This window comes from Eucyclogobius newberryi, unplaced genomic scaffold (genome assembly GCF_026437365.1).
Source record: "Eucyclogobius newberryi isolate DKJ021-1_F unplaced genomic scaffold, fEucNew1.0.hap1 SCAF_5, whole genome shotgun sequence".
Taxonomy (NCBI): Eukaryota; Metazoa; Chordata; class Actinopteri; order Gobiiformes; family Gobiidae; genus Eucyclogobius; species Eucyclogobius newberryi.
The window spans coordinates 24,741,156-24,764,359 of NW_027316167.1; the positions used below are offsets into that span (position 1 = coordinate 24,741,156).

The 23,204-nt window shown below is 44.2% G+C and overlaps 1 protein-coding gene across 1 annotated transcript in view; it reads right to left on the reverse strand.

Annotated features, from left to right (window-relative positions):
* Positions 1-7,990: 7,990 nt before the first annotated feature.
* The window catches only part of igdcc4 (immunoglobulin superfamily, DCC subclass, member 4), a 41,090-nt gene continuing 25,876 nt past the window's right edge, over positions 7,991-23,204 (reverse strand). The window contains exons 4-20 of the mRNA XM_072464906.1: positions 22,939-23,072; positions 21,760-21,894; positions 21,281-21,433; positions 20,600-21,010; positions 20,226-20,390; positions 19,907-20,044; positions 19,584-19,766; positions 19,228-19,437; positions 18,324-18,425; positions 18,054-18,240; positions 17,628-17,755; positions 16,742-16,912; positions 16,503-16,628; positions 12,750-12,864; positions 12,412-12,646; positions 12,070-12,189; positions 7,991-11,745 (exon numbers count right to left, since the gene is read on the reverse strand). Of these exons, the coding sequence (XP_072321007.1) occupies positions 11,245-11,745; positions 12,070-12,189; positions 12,412-12,646; positions 12,750-12,864; positions 16,503-16,628; positions 16,742-16,912; positions 17,628-17,755; positions 18,054-18,240; positions 18,324-18,425; positions 19,228-19,437; positions 19,584-19,766; positions 19,907-20,044; positions 20,226-20,390; positions 20,600-21,010; positions 21,281-21,433; positions 21,760-21,894; positions 22,939-23,072 (3,214 nt within the window). The 3' untranslated portion in view covers positions 7,991-11,244. The remainder of the gene's footprint in view (positions 11,746-12,069; positions 12,190-12,411; positions 12,647-12,749; positions 12,865-16,502; positions 16,629-16,741; positions 16,913-17,627; positions 17,756-18,053; positions 18,241-18,323; positions 18,426-19,227; positions 19,438-19,583; positions 19,767-19,906; positions 20,045-20,225; positions 20,391-20,599; positions 21,011-21,280; positions 21,434-21,759; positions 21,895-22,938; positions 23,073-23,204) is intronic.

The following is a 23,204-nucleotide window of genomic DNA, read 5'->3' on the forward strand; positions in this document are numbered from 1 at the left end:
AGCATCCTCTAACAATATAACATACGTTTGTGCTTCCCAAAAGGAAGCCATTTCTCTGGGACCAAATATGCATTGTAATAAGGCATGATTAATGTATGCAATTGTATGCTGAAATTCAAAATTCGGCAGCGTGGATTTCCAAATTAAAAGAAGCCTGTAAACCAAAAAAAGGAACAATGTGTAAACTAGATCATCTTTGCGATACATTGATTAATACGAAGTGCTTCTTGTGCATTTGTGTACTGTTCAGTTAAGAGAATAAATGGCCAGGTTAGGATTTGATCCACTGTGTGTATGTGCTCGTCTATCTGCACCTGCGTCCGCTGGTGAGCGCTGTAGTAGTGTAGTATTCAGTGTAGTATCTGTAGTATGGAGTGAAGTATCTGTAGTAGTGTAGTATGGAGTGTAGTATCGTTAGTAATGTAGTATGGAGTGTAGTATCGGTAGTAGTGTAGTATCTGTAGTAGTGTAGTATATGTAGTAGTGTAGTATGGAGTGTAGCATCTGTAGTAATGTAGTATGGAGTGTAGTATCTGTAGTAATGTAGTATGGAGTGTAGTATCTGTAGTAGTGTAGTATCTGTAGTAGTGTAGTATCTGTAGTAGTGTAGTATCTGTAGTAGTGTAGTATGGAGTAAAGTATCTGTAGTAGTGTAGTATCTGTAGTAGTGTAGTATCTGTAGTAGTGTAGTATGGAGTGTAGAATATGTAGTAGTGTAGTATCTGTAGTAGTGTAGTATGGAGTGTAGCATCTGTAGTAATGTAGTATGGAGTGTAGTATCTGTAGTAATGTAGTATGGAGTGTAGTATCTGTAGTTGTGTAGTATCTGTAGTAGTGTAGTATCTGTAGTAGTGTAGTATCTGTAGTAGTGTAGTATTGAGTAAAGTATCTGTAGTAGTGTAGTATCTGTAGTAGTGTAGTATCTGTAGTAGTGTAGTATGGAGTAAAGTATCTGTAGTAGTGTAGTATCTGTAGTAGTGTAGTATCTGTAGTAGTGTAGTATGGAGTAAAGTATCTGTAGTAGTGTAGTATATGTAGTAGTGTAGTATGGAGTGTAGTATCTTGTAGGGGAATGGAGATGGACATTCCACGGCCAGATAACAGAAAATCTCTCTTTGAACATTGGGGGGTTTTCGTTCTCCCTCTGTCCCTCACCGCAGGGGAGCCGCTGTGACTTGTGTGTCTTACAGGAGGACAGTCTTACAGGAGGACGCCCCGATGAACTATGTTTTATGTGATTATGCCATGAATGTTTGTCCGAATCAACTCCGTACACCGCATGTTTCCTCTTGTGTTACGTATTTTTCCACTGTTTAAGGTTTCATATTCCCAATGCTTTCACAGGTGAAAGAAGATGTAAAATGTATCTACCTCAAGAAATAATGTGTAAGAACTGCCCAAAAGTGTTTAACGTGTAAATGTTAAAACAGGGTTTAAATGTTTTGCCATTATTTACGTTACTCTAGCTTTATTTTCTCGACCAGGAAATGTTAAACAGGAAGTCTGCGCAGTAGCGCCCGCCCCTTTCGCTCCCAGCATGCCCTGCGGGCCCGGTATCAAAAGGACGCTCCAAGCTAGAAACGTTCTCTTTGTTATCCTCTTGTTCTCTTCTTCTCATCCCCTTTGTCTTCTCTCCTGGAAGCTGTCTCCACGGACAGGCCTTTCACTTTTCCTTTGTCTCAACAAAATCCGTCCGTCACGTGGTCGACAAGGCCATGCCAGCCCTGGACTCTGAAACCACCTGAAACCACCTGGAACTACCTGGAACTACGCTTAAGTGCTAAACCGGACAGAGACTTTCTTTGCTACTTCGTTTCTTTTCTTTTTGAAGTAATCTACGCCGTTTACGTGGATCAGCGCTACGTCCTCATCTGAGTAAAGGCCGCGTGAGGAGCTAACACGCCGCTAAAGCGTTCTACCGCTTAGGAACTCTCGGATATCGCCTCCGTTGCCGCCGCCGCTTCAAGGAGGTCGCAGCACACCGCTCCATGCGACCCCTCGCTCCCCGGCGCAGCACACCGCTCCCCGGCGCCAAGGACCCTACAGCACGTCGCAGCCTCCTCCGCTCCACGCGACGCATCGCTCCCCGACCGCCGCCAGCTCCACGGCCGCCGTTCGCTTCACGAACCTTCGCCGCCACACCGCTCCACGCGACGCCTCGCTACGGACCTCGTCCGCGGACAAGGACCAGTCGGACCGAGTCTCTACAGAACCGTAAGCCGAGTCCATTGTGCGGTCCTCTTGTGGCGTGATTTGGGTAGAGCTCAGCTGTTCCTCCTCCCTTTAGCTTCTCACTTTCCCTCTTTTTGATATAGATTAGCATAGACACGTTTGGTTATCAAAGGCAAAACCCTGGTTTAACATTATCTGCATGAAATCTGCTGTTAAATCTGATATAACGTCACCTGTGATTTACCTGCGCGCATTTCTGCTCCGGTGTTTTGATTACCCTTTTGATAAATAAACTACGCGAAAGAGTTATTGACTATTGTTTGTTTGATTAGACTATGTGTAAGTCCCTGAATCGTGAAACACCCTTCAGACCTTTTTAACGAGCGCGGTTAAGGACCATATCTTAGCTCTTTGGGTTTAACCCTGGTGCCCCGTCTTGTCTCGTTTCTGCTAAGAAATCTTCCTTAATCATAAACTGAATACATGTAGTTTGAGACCCTACAATCTGTAGTTGTGTAGTATCTGTAGTAGTGTAGTATCTGAAGTAGTGTAGTATCTGTAGTAGTGTAGTATCTGTAGTAGTGTAGTATCTGTAGTAGTGTAGTATGGAGTGTAGAATTTGTAGTAGTGTAGTATCTGTAGTAGTGTAGTATGGAGTGTAGTATCTGTAGTAGTGTAGTATCTGTAGTAGTGTAGTATGAAGTGTAGTATATGTAGTAGTGTAGTATATGTAGTAGTGTAGTATCTGTAGTAGTGTAGTATGGAGTGTAGTATCTAGTAGTGTAGTATCTGTAGTAGTGTAGTATGGAGTGTAGTATCTGTAGTAGTGTAGTATGGAGTGTAGTATCTGTAGTAGTGTAGTATCTGTAGTAGTGTAGTATCTGTAGTAGTGTAGTATTTGTAGTAGTGTAGTATCTGTAGTAGTGTAGTATCTGTAGTAGTGTAATATGGAGTGTAGTATCTGTAGTAGTGTAGTATCCGTAGTAGTGTAGTATCTGTAGTAGTGAAGTATGGAGTGTAGTGTCAGTAGTAGTGTACCTGTAGTAGTGTAGTATCTGTAGTAGTGTAGTGTCAGTAGTAGTGTAGTACCTGTAGTAGTGTAGTATCTGTAGTAGTGAAGTATGGAGTGTAGTATCAGTAGTAGTGTAGTATCTGTAGTAGTGAAGTATGGAGTGTAGTATCAGTAGTAGTGTAGTATGGAGTGTAGTATCAGTAGTAGTGTACTACCTGTAGTACATGAACATGAAGTAGTGTATTATTTGTAGTAGTGTAGTATCTGTAGTAGTGTAGTATCTGTAGTAGTGTAGTATTTGTAGTAGTGTAGTATCTGTAGTAGTGAAGTATCTGTAGTAGTGTAGTATGGAGTGTAGTATCTGTAGTAGTGTAGTATGGAGTGTAGTATCTGTAGTAGTGTAGTATCTGTAGTAGTGAAGTATCTGTAGTAGTGTAGTATGGAGTGTAGTATCTGTAGTAGTGTAGTATCTGTAGTAGTGTAGTATGGAGTGTAGTATCTGTAGTAGTGTAGTATGGAGTGTAGTATCTGTAGTAGTGTAGTATGGAGTGTAGTATCTGTAGTAGTGTAGTATTTGTAGTAGTGTAGTATCTGTAGTAGTGTAGTATCTGTAGTAGTGTAGTATTTGTAGTAGTGTAGTATCTGTAGTATCTGTAGTAGTGTAGTATCAGTAGTAGTGTAGTATGGAGTGTAGTATCTGTAGTAGTGTAGTAAGGAGTGTAGTATCTGTAGTAGTGTAGTATGGAGTGTAGTATCTGTAGTAGTGTAGTATGGAGTGTAGTATCTGTAGTAGTGTAGTATCTGTAGTAGTGTAGTATCTGTAGTAGTGTAGTATTTGTAGTAGTGTAGTATCTGTAGTAGTGTAGTATCTGTAGTAGTGTAGTATGGAGTGTAGTATCTGTAGTAGTGTAGTATCTGTAGTAGTAGTGTAGTATCTGTAGTAGTGTAGTATCTGTAGTAGTGTAGTATCTGTAGTAGTGTAGTATCTGTAGTAGTGTAGTATTTGTAGTAGTGTAGTATCTGTAGTAGTGTAGTATCTGTAGTAGTGTAGTATGGAGTGTAGTATCTGTAGTAGTGTAGTATCTGTAGTAGTAGTGTAGTATCTGTAGTAGTGTAGTATCTGTAGTAGTGTAGTATCTGTAGTAGTGTAGTATCTGTAGTAGTAGTGTAGTATCTGTAGTAGTGTAGTATCTGTAGTAGTGTAGTATCTGTAGTAGTGTAGTATCTGTAGTAGTAGTGTAGTATCTGTAGTAGTGTAGTATCTGTAGTAGTGTAGTATCTGTAGTAGTGTAGTATCTGTAGTAGTGTAGTATGGAGTGTAGTATCTGTAGTAGTGTAGTATCTGTAGTAGTAGTGTAGTATCTGTAGTAGTGTAGTATCTGTAGTAGTGTAGTATCTGTAGTAGTGTAGTATGGAGTGTAGTAGCAGCTGAGCGCCGTGAATGGACTGAGCGCGAGCCCCAGTCATTTCCCCACAGGCCTTGAGCCCTGCCTCATTAGCGCAGTGCGAACCCGCTCTCTCTTCTCTCCCGTCTCCAATCCATTTCTCCTCTTCTTCTTTCCCCTCTCCTCCTCTCTTTTCCCCCTCTCCTCCTCTCTTTTCCCACTCCCCTCCTCTCTTATCCCACTCTCCTCCTCTCTTTTCCCACTCCCCTCCTCTCTTATCCCACTCTCCTCCTCTCTTTTCCCACTCCCCTCCTCTCTTATCCCACTCTCCTCCTCTCTTTTCCCACTCTCCTCCTCTCTTAACCCACTCTCCTCCTCTCTTATTTCCCCCTCTCCTCCTCTTTTCCCCCTCTCCTCCTCTCTTATCCCCCTCTCCTCCTCTCTTTTCCCCCTCTCCTCCTCTGTTTTCCCCCTCTCCTCCTCTCTTTTCCCCCTCTCCTCCTCTCTTTTCCCGCTCTCCTCCTCTCTTTTCCCCCTCTCCTCCTCTCTTTTCCCCCTCTCCTCCTCTCTTTTCCCACTCTCCTCCTCTCTTTTCCCACTCTCCTCCTCTGTTATCCCACTCTCCTCCTCTCTTTTCCCCCTCTCCTCCTCTCTTTTCCCCCTCTCCTCCTCTCTTTTCCCCCTCTCCTCCTCTCCTTCTCCACTCTCCTCCTCTCTTTTCCCCCTCTCCTCCTCTGTTTTCCCCCTCTCCTCCTCTCTTTCTCCCCATGATGAAATAAAGGGCCATAGATCCTGGAGGATAAACAAACTCGCCACATACGTATTAAAGGGGATGGGATATTTTGAGGCGCGCGCCCGCATGAGTTGGACCGGTGCCTCGGCCTGTGATTAACAGTAAGTGAAGATTGCGGATCGGGGCCCTCAGCGAGAGCGTTTATCTGTCTCTTTGGGGGATTGTGCCACGCGCCGTCGCCTCAGTGCTCCTGTCTTAACTCAGTGCCCTCACCTCAGTCTTTATTTTTGGATTTCTTTCCTCGTCTTTCCAACCGTGCATCACATCCCTGCGCACGCGCCATGCCCCTCCCACGCGTAGATTGTACTATATATTTACAGAGAAACTATGTTGTTATAGTATTTTCAGTTTGCAGTGGTGGTACGGTCATCTACATTCTTATCGGATTCTGGACTATGGCTGAGGTCAACGCGGCACGCGCAAATGGGCGTGGCCGTCCACTTCCCACTTACAGAAGAATGTTATTCCTTTGACTATGTCGCCCTCCAACGGTTACAAAGGGAATTACATTTTTTTTGTATAATTGTAATTTCACTGATTTAAAAGATATGCCTAAAGGAATGTGGGACTTACAATTCTGACAATAACATCTTACTTAATGCAGTAAGTTTACTTTAATCAAACACGAATTTGAATAGAACAGAAGCAGCCAAATGTAGAAAAAACAAAACAAAACTGAAAACAAAAAACATATATGAGGAAGTGCAGAATTGAGGGGGTTTAGGACTACAGTCAGAGAAGATATTTCAGTAGTAAAAAATGAAACAACTTTTATAACATTTTAGGTATTTATTTTACATCTTTTCCACAGACATTTTGAAGTGCTGCCACTTTTGGATACGATCACATAGTAACACAGTGGAAATATTTCTACAAACCACAAGTACTACTAACTGGACCTAACCTGCCACTTACCAAAGTTTTGCAATCTAACAACGTGATCGTTGAATAACACAGAGAGAAATGTATGTTACTGCAGAAAAAAAAAAGAAGCTTGTGTGCTGTTGCAACAGCACCTACAGTCGTGTCTGAATAAATGTGTGACTCAAAAATGTCTTCTACTAGTGAGTGTATTTTAAGAAGTTTAAGAGCCTTTGCTGGTGGCAGACAGTTGCTGAAAACTAAGACACTAAAAATAGTGATTTCTCATCAAAAGCACCAGACGCTATCTATTGAAAGTCAGAGACAAAGTACACTGTGCAAGATGCAACAAACAACTGCCTCAAAAGTAAGGAATAGAAAATAGTACTGCAAATGTAAAAAGCTGTACTGCACAGGGAGGTACGACTTGCACGGGATGGATATTCTTTAGCCCTTGTCCTCTCAAGCCACGGTCGCATGGCTCCTTTAAGTGGAACATGCTAACAATAACCTTTTTCTTTCACAATTAACCCTGATCATCTTGGTTCCAAACCATAAGAACCCACAATCCAGGACAAAACTCTGAAGTAATACATAATGCAAGATATTCATTCAAATTACCTAAATGTGCAGTTTAGACAGTAAAATCAATATGAGGTATACTGGTATGTATGCATCAGTCAAAAACCTTGAATAAAAAAAATCAGTTAAAACCATTAAAAAACATACTCGATCAAATTACCCTGAAGTGTTTCAGGGATCCTGGTTAAATATATGGTGGTAAAATGTTTTAAAGTCCTATGCAGAGTGCATGGCAGGCATTTTTAATCCCTCTCTTGGTGATCCTCAAACTCATTCACTGTGTTAAATCAAAGCAATACATTGAAACTGAACAACTGTCTTCGGCAAGTTCTAATGTTATTCAAAACCCCAAATTTTCCACCCATGAGTAATTCTGTTTTTGTTAACTGCAGTTCACAACTTTAAAGGAGGAAAACTATAGCAAGTATTGTGACAAATGAACATAAATGTATTAACATAACCAGATTTGGCCATCACTTGGTTTACTCAGCAACAATACAGACTTTCTCTGATGTCTCTTAATAACATGCTGTGTCATCACTGGATTCATAGCAAAATTGGTTATGGGTCTGAATATGAAGCACTTCTCATGATAACATGATTCACCGGCTCAGAGAGGTATGTTTGACAAGTTATTCACCAGGAATGCTTTAGGAATATGTCATTTCTGGCAGAACAGAACCTGGGTCAAATCCTGTAGTGTTTGAGCACAATCTAGATGATGAATGGTGTAAAACTTGGACTTTTGTACAGTTATGATACTATGGCACAGCTTTACTTATGACCCAGGATCAGAAGACATTCACTTATCTCTTGAGTTGCTACTGTTGAAATTATGTCCTGGATAGGTAAATATATAACAAGGCTGGAAAGGCTTGAGGTATCACGCAGTCTATTTGACGGTTATAAATAAAAAAAGAAACAATAGGAGGCAATGATATTATTTTGTACACGTAGCATGGAACCATGTACTAGCAGAGTGGTCTCCAAGGTTGTACTGCTTCTTTAAACTGCAGCATGTGAAGGAGAGCTACCTGAGAGCATGAGATATCTGGTCAAGTAACCTCACTCTCCTCTTATTATTGGTCTCATCAGTGGATCTAAAACATTGTTTCTTAGTGTAAAACTGCAAAAACTGTTGTGTACGTTGGTGAAATTCTCTATATGGTTACTTTGGACATTGTGTGTTCTTCTGCACAGGTAATACCCAAAATAATACTGCAGATATTTGAGAGGAAGCTGGGATGCATTTAAGCAACAATACATTCTTGTTTTACAAAGCACAAGAACAATACAGTCAGTGTCGGATGGTGATTTCTGCAAACACCAAAGGCTATTCAAAACAGAAAAAAAACAGTAAAAAAATATCTAAAAAGATGCTGGTTACACATTACTACTAAACCACTAAAGACACCGTTCTTAAAATAAAGAGGTAGTGTTGTTGATACGGAGTAGGGATGCACCTGCTTTATCCTGTCAGATTCATAAGAACATCACAGCACTTCAAATTTGACAATGTCTTTTTTTTAGAGGATAGATTTACAAATGTAAATTTCAAACTTGGCACAGCTTTAGAATGTGTGCATACTACAGGTTAAAGAGACATGATATTGAGTAGGTGATGGTGCATCCCTAAATGGAAGCGAACCCAGTAAAGTGGTTGAATGAAGTCTTGTAACAGCTCTAGCTCTAACATAGCTACCAAATACTGCCACGGACAAAATAATTGGCATCTAGGAAGGCATTTCTATGTACCTATGTTTGAAGATGTCCTTATGGTACATTTTGTACAGAATGGTATTATTTATATATTAAGAAATACACAACTATGCACCCAAAACAATTAGGCACCTGAGACTGATTCACTCTACTTAACAAATGTTTAAATAGAGCCCATTTATGCAGAAGCATGATGTATTGAAATTAAGCTACAAGAGGCAACATCTGAGTTTTGATGTGTCTCGGGACCCTGGAAACAGCTAGATGTTTTACACAGTCCTTAAGGCATTTTTCATTACCACAGAACTGGAGCATCCACAGGGCAAAGCCCACCGAGCCTCTCTGAGTGTGCATTTGTGATTCTCCCCTCACACTGTCCAAGTGTGAGGGGAGAATGGAGCCTGTCCAAGCGCCCATGCATTTGTCAACATTTTACTCCTGAGTGGGTCACGTGGAACACTGAGGGAATTGCCTCCTACAATCTACTTTCATCTGCTTACATTACATGTGAGGAAAGTAGGGTTGTGCTGGTATACCCATAAATCTAATGAAGAGTTTAGTCTATGGACTATGTGGCACATGGCAAAATACGTTAAAATGTACAAATCCATCCATCCATCCATTTTCTGCCGCTTATCCGGGGCCGGGTCGCGGGGGCAGCAGTCTGAGCAGGGACTCCCAGATTTCCTACTCCCCAGATACTTCCTCCAACTCCTCCGGGGGATCCCGAGGCGTTCCCAGGCCAGCCGAGAGACATAGTCTCTCCAGCGTGTCCTGGGTCTTCCCCGGGACCTCTTCCCGGTGGGACATGCCTGAAACACCTCCCGAGGGAGGCGCCCAGGAGGCATCCGGAACAGATGCCCGAGCCACCTCAGCTGGCTCCTCTCGACGTGGAGGAGCAGCGGCTCTACTCCGAGCTCCCCCCCGTGTGGCCGAGCTCCTCACCTTATCTCTAAGGGAGCGCCCAGCCACACGGCGGAGGAAACTCAGTTCGACCGCTTGTATCCGCGATCTTGTTCTTTCAGTCACTACCCAAAGCTCATGACCATAGGTGAGGTCAGGAACATAGACCGACCGGTAAATAGAGAGCTTTGCCTTTCGGCTCAGCTCCCTCTTTACCACAACAGTCCGATGCAGCGACTGCATCACTGCAGCCGCTGCACCGATCCGCCTGTCGATCTCACGCTCCATCCTTCCCTCACTCGTGAACAAGACCCCGAGATACTTGAGCTCCTCCACTTGGGACAAGGACTCCCCACCCACCTGAAGAGGGCAAGCCACCTTTTTCCGGTCGAGAACCATGGCCTCCCCCTCCTGAGGCGCCGGACGGTTTGCCAGAATTTCTTTGGTGCCGACCGATAGTCCTCCTCCATGGCCTCCCCGAACTCCTCCCAGGCCAGGGTTTTTGCCTCAGCGACAGCACGAGTCGCGGCTCACTTGGCCTGCCGATACCTGTCGATGACCTCAGGAGACCTACAAGCCAGAGTGGCCTGATAGGCCTCCTTCTTCAGTCTGACGGCATCCCTTACTTCCGGTGTCCACCACCGGGTTCGGGGGTTGCCGCCACGACAGGCACCGGAGACCTTGCGACCACAGCTCCGAGCAGCCGCATCAACAATGGAGGCGGAGAACATGGTCCACTCGGACTCAATGTCCCCAACCTCCCCCGGGACGTGGGAGAAGCTCTCCCGGAGGTGCGAGTTGAATACCCTACTGACAGAGGGCTCCACAAGACGTTCCCAACAGACCCTCACAATGCGCTTGGGTCTGCCAAGTCTGTCCGGCTTCCTCCTCCGCCAGCGGATCCAACTCACCACCAGGTGGTGATCGGTTGACAACTCTGCCCCTCTCTTCACCCGAGTGTCCAAGACACGCCGCCGGAGGTCAGATGACACGGCAACAAAGTCGATGATTGACCTCCGGCCTAGGGTGTCCTGGTGCCATGTGCACTGATGAACACCCTTGTGCTTGAACATGGTGTTTGTTATGGACAATCCTTGGCTAGCACAGAAGTCCAATAACTGAACACCGCTCGGGTTCAGATCGGGGAAGCCGTTCTTCCCGATCACCCCTCCCCAGTTGTCACTGTCATTGCCCACGTGGGCGTTGAAGTCCCCCAGTAGAACAACGGAGTCCCGGGTCGGTGCACTATTCAGTACCCCTCCCAAGGACTCCAAGAAGGCCGGGTACTCTGCACGGTTGTTCGGCCCGTAGGCCGCCACAACAGTGAGAGACCTGTCCCCCACCTGAAGGCGGAGGGACGCGACCCTCTCGTTCACTGGGGTGAACTCCAACACGTGGCGGCTGAGCTGAGGGGCTATAAGCAAGCCCACACAAGCCCGCCGCCTCTCCCCGCGGGCAACACCAGAGAAGTGGAGCGTCCAGCCCCTCTCGAGGAGATGGGTTCCAGAGCCCAAACTGTGCGTGGAGGTGAGGCCGACTATATCTAGATGGTATCGCTCAACCTCCTGCACAAGCTCTGGAGATCTGGTCGCCGAGGCCCCTGCCGTCGACTGCCGCCCAGATCTCTCTGCACCAGCCCCTTATGGATCCTCCTGCGGGTGGTGGGCCCACGGGAGGGCGGCCCCACGTCGCTCTTTGGGGCTGTACAAATCATTACAAGAAAAATAAAACAATGAGGTGTTTAAATAAACCTGCAGTACCATGGTTGAACAGTAGAGCTAGAGAGGAGACAAGAAGGTGTGTGATTTAATACTGAGCTATGGGCACAAGTACGTGTGGACAGCTGAGGTAGAGTGCACCAGTCCTGAGCTCACAAACGGAGCAGGGGCCAGTGCCACAGAGACAGCCTTGCCTGCAGCGCTGGGACAGTGTCTGGACTCTAAATGCTCTGTCAGCACAGAGCACACTGTCTGAGGTGAATGGAAGCCATTGGTGAGGCCCGTGTCCTGCTGCAGCTCTGAGTCCATCTCCAGCTGCCCTCCCATGGCCTCCAGTTCCCCATTGTGGTAACACTGGGACTTAATTGAGGGAAGACTTGAGGGGATCTGGGCAACTGTTTGTTCCAGTGGAGGCTTCCCCTCTGTAGGCGGGCAGCATGTGTCCTCTGATAGTGACAGTCCCCTGGTGCATTTGCTGCAGGACTCCTCTCTCTTACTGCCCTCCTGCCGGTTTGCTCCTTCAAAGTCTGTTAGCTCTGAGTGAACTATGACCTCCGCCTCGACCTGGTTATTGCACACTGCATGGACATCTCCTATGTCCTACAATAACAACAACAATAGAATAAGTGAGGGATCGGGTCAACTTAGCATAATAGTGTGCAATCAGAAAAGTAAATAACAACCAATTTGGTAAGTATTGTGTAATAATCTATGTTGATGTCAGCTACATTAGAAATTTAAATACACAGAATACAAACAGTATTAAGAACATTTCAATATGCATTAAGTATAAATCCCTCTATGTAACATAAATAATTACATTTGTGGATTTATATACCATATAATAACAGATTTAAGAGCTGGCCAATGTCTACTTCAATTTGATCACAGACATCTGTCGACACATGAATAATACTTCCGTACCGTGTCATTATTATTCATGTTAGGGGCTCCATTAACTAATGTTGAAGAGTCCTCAGTGACGGTTTCTCTGTATCTTGTGATCCTGTTGGCCCAGTTATGACTGACAGACCCATTCCAAACCTGGAAAAGGAGCAAAACAACATTTTCATTAAATACATTCACTGAAAAAAATGTTTTTTTCTATAATTATTCTATATTTTATAAAAGGGTAAACGTAAAACACTTTGTGTTATTGCTTTGGTTGGCCAAATAAACTGCAATGACAATAGTCTGGTGGTCTCTGATTTCTTTACCCAAACCTTTAAAGTCCTGTGTTTTCCGGCGCCACTAGCAGGTGCTAACCTTGTTCTCAGATGGAGGGCTGTCCTCCCCTCCCCCGGGGTGAGTACTAGACATCAGCCGCTGCTCTTCCGGGGCCTCTGCCAGTGGATGACCACACTCCTGGCTGCCTGGGGGCATCAGTGTCTCCAGTTCATGGCTGTAGCTGCATTCTGGCACATTAGATGAAAGATGACAGCCAGCTCCTCTCCTGAACTGAGGAGTAACAGCTGTGGAGTCCAGGCCCCCAGATAACTCCCTGAATAGAGATAGGGGGTATATAGGATGCAAGCGCTGTTATTAATCTAAAAAAATATTATTTATTTGGAGAGTATGGTACTAACACAATTTAGAGACAGCACCTGGACTTGATGTTGCGGAAGCTGAAGCACATGCAGAGCAGGATACAGATGAGTCCCAGACACACACCAACAATGATTCCTGTCACTGTAGGGATGTCTAACTCTGGTAGAATACCTTAAAAAAGAACATACAATTAAAGGAACATTATGTAGCCTCTCCTCCTTGAGCCTCCACCTTAATGTGGTGGAGGGGTTTGAGCGTCCAAATGATTCCAGGAGCTAGGTTGTCAGTGACTCCCAAGGAAAACAGGTCCTAGGTGACGTGTCAGATCAAGAGCGGTTCAGAAGCCCCTTATGACTAGTTCTACCACAAGGCCAGTTACGTCACCCGGAATGGGATTACCGGGGCCCCATCTTGGAGCCAGTCCTGGGGTGGGTGGCTGGGCCGGGCACAGCCTGAACGAGCGACGTGGACCCAGCATGTGCAGGAGGATCCGTAAGGGGCCGGTGCAGGGAAATCTGGGCGGCAGTCAACAAGGGGGGGCCGGAGGCGAAAGTCGACCTCCGGCCGCGTGTCTTGGACACTCGGGGGAAGCGAGGGGCAGAGATATCAACCGATCACCACCTGGTGGTGAGTTGGATCCGCTAACGGCGGAGGAGGAAGCCAGACCGACTTGGCAGGCCCAAGCGCATTGGGTCTGCTGGGAACATTTTGCAGAGCCCTCTGTCAGCAGGGTCTTCAACTCACACCTCCGGGAGAGCTTCTCCCAGATCCCGGGGGAGGCTGGGGACATTGAGTCCGAGTGGACCATGTAATCGACCTCCATTGTCAATACAGTTGTTGGCAAACTCCTCTGTGGCAGGGCCCCGGGGAGGATGAGATCCGCCCCCTGAGTACCTAAAGTCTCTGGATGTTGTAGGACTGTCTTGGCTGACACGTCTCTGCAACATCGCGTGGTGGTCAGGGACAGTACCTCTGGACTGGCAGCCTGGGGTGGTGGTCCCTCTGTTCAAGAAGGAGGGTGCGTTCCAACTACAAAGGGATCACACCCAGCCTTTCTGGTAAGGTCTATTCCAGAGTAGAGGAGAGGAGAATCTGACCGATAGTCAAACCTCAGATTCAGGAGGAGCAGAGTGTTTTTATACCTGGTCGTGGAATACTGGACCAGTTCTATACCCTCCATCGGGTGCTCGAGGGTTCATGGGTGTTTGCCCAACCAGTCCACATATACTTTGTGGATCTGGAGAAGGCTTTCGACCGTGTCCCCCGGGGTGTCCTTTGGGGGGTCCGGGGCCCTTTGCTCAGGGCTGTCCAGTCCCTGTATGACTGGAGCAGGAGCTATGTTCGCATTGCCGGCAGTAAGTCAGACCTGTTCCCAGTGCATGTTGGACTCCGCCAGGGCTGCCCTTTGTCACCGGTTCTGTTCATTGTTTCAATGGACAGAATTTCTAGGCACATTCAGGGGTCGGAGGGTGTCCGGTTTGGGGACCACAGGATCTCATCTCTGCTGTTTGCAAATGATGTTGTCCCGATGGCTCCATCAAACCCGGACCTGCAACATGCACTGGGACGGTTTGCAGCCGAGTGTGAAGCAGCTGGGATGAGAATCAGCACCTCCAAATCCGAGGCCATGGCGGGTGGGGAGTCCTTTCCCCAAGTGGAGGAGTTCAAATATCTCGGAGTCTTGTTCACAACTGAGAGAAGGATGGAACGTGGGATTGACAAGCGGATCGGTGCAGCCGCTGCAGTTGCTGCATCGGACTGTTGTGGTGAAGAAGGAGCTGAGTAGGAAGACAAAGCTCTTGATTTACCAATCTGTGTCAATCTATGTTCCTACCCTCACCTATGGTAATGAACTTTTGGTAATGACCGAGAGGACAAGTTCGCGGATACAAACGGTCAAAAAAATTTTCTTCTGCTGGTTGGCTGGGCGCTCCCTTAGAGAAAGAGTGATGAGCTCAGTAATACGGGAGGAGCACGGGCTAGAGCCACTGCTCCTCCATGTCGATAGGAGTGGCTCGGGCATCTGTTCCGGATGCTCCTGGGTGCCTCCATAGGGACGTGTTTCGGGCATGTCCCATCAGTAAGAGGCCCCGGGGAAGACCCTGGACTCGCTGGAGGGACTATGTCTCTTGGCTGGCCTGGGAACGCCTTGGGATCCCCTGGAGGAGTTAGAGCAAGTGTCCGGGGAGAGGGAAGTCTGGGAGTCCCTGCTTAGACTGCTGTCTCCACGACCCGACCCCGGATAAGCAGAAGAAGATGGATAGATGGATGGGTATGTAGCCTATGCTCCTACTGTTTAAAAAAAAATAACTACAGTCACAATGGACACTGGTTGCCAGTACCTTAACTTGCATAGAGGACACATACAAGTCTTTCCCAGAACATGGACAGGCCATGTATCATGTGAAAGCACTGATTCATGATTGGTACAGGTGCTGGGCCATTCAGATTAGAGAGAACGCATAGCTTTAAGCCAACTGCATTTCAGCATCGGAACTGGCAACCTAACTTAGAAAGTCATATGAGGATCATTCTACTTTCTGATTGGTTGATTGTCTTGAAAACCATAACACCAAATTATAACATTGACAATTATTATCTTCAATGAATAAATCAGCATTACAATATCAGCAAAAGTTTATTTGACTTGAATAATGTTTTCTCTATCTGGCAACTTCGGATAGGTCATATATGCTGTCTTATATACTGTTTCTTTCTTATATACTGTTCCTTTAAAGATAGGAATTTCCTTTGTACTTGCCCAAAGTTTAAATTGTTCCACACTTGCTGGAAGTGCGGCAAGGCATGGTCAAGTGCAAATCAAAACATTATAAAGAATTGGGACACCTTGCGCACTTCAGATCCTCGTCATGATCTGTGCGGGTGTAAGTGCAAGCGTTTGGACCTGTATTGATTGGCTGGCCCTCTCGCTTCACAGCAAGAATGTTCCGGATTCAGGAGATTCTTCACTGTTTCTCCGCCCTGTTATTTTCTTCATTTTATTTTAAGGTTGTTATGTTTGTTTTCACACAGACCATGGTCGTTTCTTAATTCCAAGAATATGCAGACTCCATATTCTGTACTCCAAGGTACAGACTTGGGTTTCACAGACAAACACTCAGCTCTTTATTAACATATTGTGAGGAAATGCAAACAATCAATCCAAAACATGTACACCAGCCTAATCCTCCAGATGGGTAGTCCTGACCAAACCTAGCTCTGGAGATATGCCCTTGCTACTGTGTTTGCCCACTCCTCCTAACAGGCTGCCCGGGTGGCATTGGAGGATGTGTGATGAATGAGGGAACAAACTAACAATACAATAAAATACAACAAACACAAAAACAACACACTTGTAATGGCTTGCCAAAGTCATATTTCATGTATATATATGTGGTGTCCAACAAAGTAAATTAATCCTATTTGTGGAAAGAAATTTGGGGATGTGACCGTTGGACAGGTGTCTGCAGTAGCACATAGAATAGATAAAGGGGTGACGTAATTCTTCAAAGGTTCCATTCAGTTTCTAAAAGTACATATATTACAATACACGATGACTCATAGAATTCAGTGATGTCTATTTGACATTGAAAGTCTCACAGGCTTGGAATGCTTTCAACAGCCTTCTGTGAGACACAGGAAGTCAGAGACCTCCCTTGGTGACTGGCCCTTTGATATTTACACATACTATTGATACACCATCCAAATGCAGCAAAAGCAGACATGGTAACATTGTGGATTTTCAATATACATTTTTTAGTTACTCAAAGATAGTTACAAGAATAACTATAAAATAAATTAGTGCTTACTATATGGGATATTCACGTCCTTCACAGGAGAATAAGGTCCAAGGCCCATCTCAGTTGATGCCCCCAATTTAAAAAAGTATTGTGTCCCACTAGTCAAACCCCGTATCTCGACACTGGTTATGGTACCTAAAAAGTATTTAAAAACAATTATGAATAATACTTGCTGCTTGATAGTTGGTTGAACTATTCTTAACAACTGAAGTAAATATTTACATATATTCAGAAGAGAATATTCTTACCATCCTGAGAAAGATTGTTCCATGTGTGCTCTGACTGGCTCATATTGCTGCTGTACAATATCGTGTAGCTGATTATGATACCATTTGGTTGCAGCGGGGGGCGCCAGCTCACCAGTACAGAGGATGTGTCGAGCGCATTCAGCTGCAGTTCCTCTGGAGGAGAGGAAGGCCCTGGAGGAAGGAGGAGTGGGTCAGTAATTGGAGACCTGAAATGAGCCTACCCAGCTGTCCCTAGTACAATATGTTTCAATGACAGATGTTTGTGACAGCCATCTGTGCTAGTGTGTTTCTCCCATTTGGGGCCAGCGGACTGAGCAGAGGTGCTAGTGGTGATGGGATGGGCAGATGAGGAATGGGCAGCAGCTCAGGTGATGACACGCAGCCGTGGAGAACACTATGGGGTGACTGGTGCTAATAATGCCGTTAAGAGTGGACCACCTGGACTTGGCCCAGACTCTGAGCCTCAAGCAAAACCAACTACACCTGGGTCTTTCACTGCTGCCACTTATCAGCAATGGATTTCAAGTGCACCAGTCAAAAGCAACCTAATACTAGATTTGAGTTAAATTGTTTAAGGTGGTGTTGTGCAGAGAGATCAAATAAATCAACGAGAAGATAATTAATAAAGATTCTCATAACCTACAAAAGAAATAACGGGACAATATACAGCAATGGAGTGAAAATGTATAGTAAAGGATCTAAATAATAAATAATAATCACACTCTTGTGGTTAGTCTCAAGGACAGTGGAAAGAAGAGCAAATGCTGGTATGGTTTGTTGTGGAGAATCTCTTATCCTCTACTATGTTAAATATACAGTAAAAATGATCATGCTTGTGTCATGAAATAGTGATTATTCCTTTCCAACTCTAAGATGGTGGGCTTACTATCAGACAGGGTGGTCTCCTCCACAGTGCTGCTGAAAGGCCCTGCTACATCCACTCCATTGGACTGCACTGCCAGCTCATATCGAGTGAAGGGCTTCAGGTCACCCAGCAAAATCTCCTGCACAGAACTTCATGAACAGCAAATCCTTTTAGGGATACCAAAATAGAACATATTTTATATTAAGAATGAGAATATATGTAATATTTTGCATTGAGCTCCAAGTCTGGATAAACAGTAAATGTAAGTAAGAAGAGTTCAATAGTGTGTTTAATACATTTCTGAATTTAGTTTTTTATTACTTACATGAGTTATCACTTTATAATACCGCCACTGTATTGTGCAATGTTGTTATGTCTTTATCTATGTGAATAGCTATATATTCAACACAGAAAGACTATGGGATTCCTGAACTGATTTAAACTCACCTGGTGTGATAGGAGACCAGAGATGCATTGGTGGTCCCAAAAGGACTGCACCTCACTGTGTAGTTTATTATACGGACGTTACTGAAGCGTGGTTTCTCCCAGTGCAGCCAGATTGAGGTAGAGCTGTTAGCCATGGCCTGGATGGTACTTGGGGGCAGAGGAGGTGGTCGGGCACGTATATGAGGTGCTTTGATGCAAACAGAGAAGTTAATACAATATTCATGTATTGCTACATTCATGGGAAGCCACAAAAAATTTGCCAGAACTTACGCATGATGAGAGCCTTGTCTGTGCGTCCCTTCCACACTGCTGATGCTCCATCGCTCTGCTTAGTAAAAGCCCACACCCTCACCTCATACTGGCGGTCAGGCACTGAACACAAAAAGATGAAGTAGTAGTAAGAGAAGTCACAATATGTTACCGTTACTTGGGACACGATGTGCTACAATAGTAAACCTCCTATCCTATCCTGACTTGTGGACCTAGATCCTAGCTTTACATGGTTGAATGACCCCTCACCCTATCCTTGATGAGCTACACTCTATCCTTCTGTCTTGAGTGGAATCTGCAATCTCTTATGGTTCACTTTATTGTCTCTGTAGGGAAATTTGTCCTCTGCATTTGACCAATCCTTCAATGCCACTGCAGCAGCTCCTCAGGAACAGTGGGTGCCATAGCATCAATCTCCAGATCTTTGTGCTAAGCTTGGGCAGAGCTGCTGCAGCTTGGGGATTTTACCTACTGTGCAAGACTTGAATTCTATCTGCAAATAGATGTACGTCATCCCAGTCACATCTACACTTCATCCATGGGAGTGGCTCTCCGACAGTGTTTAAAGAATGTTTAGAGTTTAAAGGGTCTCGAGAGGGAATGCCTGGGACACTTATCCAGTTATTATTTTTTTGATTTATTAACTTTCTGTTGGTTGAATAGATATTTTTTGCTGCTGGGCTATAAAAGAATAATTGAATTGAGTTATCAATATATGGGTTAATTTGCATGAAGCGCAGTCTACCGTTGACTTCACATGGAAGCTTGGAACAGGAAAAGCGTGTTGTTGCATACATTTTTATAACATTCTGCACTCATTCTGGTTTACTTTAGTCTACTTTTCCTATCACCCTTACAACTATATTAAAAATGACAACATCAGATTGACTTTTTTGCGACATACCCAGACCGGTGAGAAGGTGGTATCTGGCCTTCTTGCGTAGCCTGATAGTGTGCATCTGCAGTGGTCTATGGCCGTTGGGAGTGGCCGAATCCACTTCTTGACAGAACAACTTGTAGCCTGAGATCACCGTGTGATTGGGGGATGAGAGCCATGTGACATTGAGTGAATTCACTTTGACCCTCACTTTCAGCTCAGTTGGTGCTAAGATGACTAGAACAGAATGCATGCAAAATTAGACAGAGATCAGAGATATTCGTGTAAAGGGGGAACAAATCTTACTCCAAACCATCACTTTCTCAGTCCCATAGACATTTAAATGTAAAGAGTAACAAGGGACTAGATATCCTCTTCCTTACCCAAGCTCTTGTCACTTTGGTTGTAGTTGGCCAGGGTTTGGTGCAGGGCCCATTCAGATGGCACTCCAAAGCCAATGCTTGTTCCAGCTGCTATCCTCAGCCTGTATGTCTTATTGGGTTGCAAATCTCTCACTGTAAATTGGGTCTCATAACCTCCAACCTCCACCGAGAACAATTTGTCCACTGTGGGAAAACATATAATAATGCAAACCATGCACTTTCCATGATGATCTATAAATAAATATGGTATTTGCTTTTTCCAATGCTACAAATGTACAGCAGTACAATGTATGGGAAGTATGGAACAATGACATTTGGCTCACTTTGATCCATTGCGCTGTACTCAATGCGGTAGCGGCTCACAGCCCCTCTTCTGTGCTGGGTAGACAATGGCTGCCACATGAGTCGGATGTCTGTTGGCGAGGTGCTGACTATGGACAACTGGGGTGAAGCACTTGGCACTGCAGGATAACAAATGCTTACTAAAATTGCATAATGTGTTTAAGACTTATAAGTGAAGTTTTCTCTGGAACTTTCAACAAATTTCCAAGGTTAGTCATCAACTAGGTTTGATAAAACAAATGATGTCATTTACATTATAACTGTATAGATATGAAAAGAGTTATTAAGAGAGCTTCTCACCATCTTCTAGCATATCCACAGTGACAGGCAAAGACGGTGGACTGGCACCCATGGGTGAGTAAGCCACCACGAAGAATGTATAGGCAGTGTGAGGAAGGAGCTCTTTGAAGTAATACTCAGTAGTGTCATTGTTCATTGCAAACTGGTACTCTACATTATCAGAACCTGAAAAATGTGTAGTTGCTGTTATACATAGCTGCCAATATAACAAAAATACTTTCAGCCTAACATGGCATTACTCAGAGTGCAAGGACACATGCATCCATCCATTTTTTGGAAAGCACAATATTATGTTTGCAAACAGTTAACAAATGATCACACAAAACTTTGTATAGCGGTCATTTTGATACACGTGTGTAAATAGAATAGCAGACCTGAAGCTCCCTGGCAGTGTACAGAGTAACCGATGATCTGGTCAGAGTTGTACTCAGGTTTCTCCCAGGTGAGGAGGGCAGAGGTGCTGGAATGAGGTGTGGCAAGAAGGTGGCGTGGGGGACTGGGCAGACCCTCTCGCACAATAACGGTGAGCTTGGCAGTGGCACAGGCTGTGCCCAGACCATTGTCTGCGATGCACTGGTAGTAGCCAGCATCCTCCAGCGCCAGCTGGTTAATGAGCAGCACTCCAGGGCTTTGGATTTTCATTCGTCTGAAAGGTTGAAGGGGCTGGCCATTCTTCAGCCATCGTAACTCTGGGGCTGGTTCTCCAGAACTGTTGCACACAAATCTTGCCGTGTTACCTCTGGACAGGGACACTGACTCTGGAGGCTGTAGAATCATTGGATGAGCTGGAGATAAATAAATAGCCTGAATTATAAATTAATACTACTAATATAAATCTTAAAACAAGTTTCAAAAGTAGCCACCTAGACAATTGTTAAAAAAAAGTTTCAACTTATTTTCAAAAATCCTTTTCACCTACTACGTTTGAGACTTTTTCTACAAAGGATCACTCTAGGACAAATGAGGGATTGTACCCACATACTTAGGCCTACATGAAGTAAGTTTACTAATCTACATTGATCAATGAACAGTAAGTGAGAATGAAAAACCCATACCAGGCACATGTAACTCGGCCGCAGCGATCACGAACTCTCTGGTCTTGGGCTTATTAGCCCTGCAGACGTATACCCCAGCGTGATGACGCCTCGTGTCTCTGATCACCAAGTTCGTTGCCAAGACAACCACATCAGTGGAAATAGGCTTTCCATCTGATCAAAGAGTAAACAGGAGACAGTTTTGGGTGATACAATAATGATGGAATATAGAGTCCAGCTATTAGCTTTCACACCAACAGCATGAAAAGAAGAGATGACAAGAGTATATGAGCTGGTGGCTCTGTAGCTTTTACAGCTAGCTTCACCAAGTTTATTCATAGGAATACTGTAGTTCTAAATATTAACTTCAGAGAGACTTTATCTAACAAGAATTCCATAACATACTGAATGTGAGAAAGCTGATAGGAATATGGAAAGCAAGATAAAAGAAAAACAATAATGACACTTTCTACTACTACTACTTTTTTCAGTTACTTTACCTTGCCTGCTCCAGGAGACTAGGGGCTTGGGCTGGCCTTGTGCCATACACTCCATCACGGCTGTGTGACCAAGAACTACTGTAGCATTCTGAGGTGGCTCTACAATTACCACTCTGTTCAAGGCTTCATCAGAGCCTGCAACAACAAAGCACATGTCATCAGGCTGAGCCAGGCAGCAGAGACAACTTTTGACAGTTTTATTCAGATGTTTCAATTTAGTAAAAACAAGAATACAAGCAGCTTTCGGGGCTTTGTCTGTTATATAGAGCAGCAGCAACAGGCTGTGATTCAACTGCAAACATTCAGTATGTAGACAAAAGTGTATGGTCATTGTTTACACCAGGTTCAGACTTGGCAGGAAGTCTGTAAAGTATTTGGATGTGAATATGATGGATGTGATAGGTTTGAGCCAGATGTCTGTTACATCTACTTGCAAAAAAGAGTCTGAAGCGGTTTCCTCAAAAGGTTTCAGCAAAGCCAAGACAAGCAGGAGCAAAATAACACAAAATGACTTGTGACACCTGTTACCGTGACTATCTTTAATTGCATCTGTGTATGAAATGTTCTGTTATAAGCATTTATCACTTTATGAATTTACCTGCTGTGGGAGTTCTATAGGATCTTCATTGAGATAAGTTGTGTTTAAGTACAAATTACATCTTCATATTCACTGTCTCAATGTAACAAGGTCCTGTGATTTCTGAGCTAGAATAATTGTCTTTATATATTTATTTTTTTGACAATTTAAGGTACATATTGAAACATTTCTAGTGGAAGGTCCTCCACCTTCTTGTTGTTACGTTTTTTATGTTTTTCTTTGCATGGTATGGTATTAAACTTATCTATCTTCATGGAGACAAGTTGTAGGTCAGATCTGTGGAAAAACTAATTCACTCACAGTATGAATGCAAGGTTTTTTTAAGGTGTATTTAAATAAATGCCATAATGCCATACTGTGTAACATTCCAGGGAAAGCACTAATATGTTGATGGAGACAAGCAGTTGGTTGACTTGCATAGTGCACCTTTAAGTATAGGGAAAAACATATGCAGTACAAGATGAAGAAACTTAAGATATTTTACTCTCTCTCACAATCTTAAATATAGCTTCATTCTCTCAGGTTCAGATGAACAAATGCAAATCTCAGTTGGGTGTAATTTAAAGGGTAAATGCTCTTGCCTGTGGAGACAGTAAGCTTGGCCTCTTGACTGATGTCTTTCCTGGCAGAGTTGGACACAATACAGCGGTAAGAGCCGTCATCCTCCGGGCTCACCTCCACAATCTGAAGCACTCCATTTGGAAGAGCAATTAATCTGAAAATTACAGATACAATACATTTCTATACAATTCCTATTAAAAAGTATATCTATATATATATATATATATATATATATATATATATATATACATGCATTGTATTTAGCCATGTTTTGATGATTTAGATT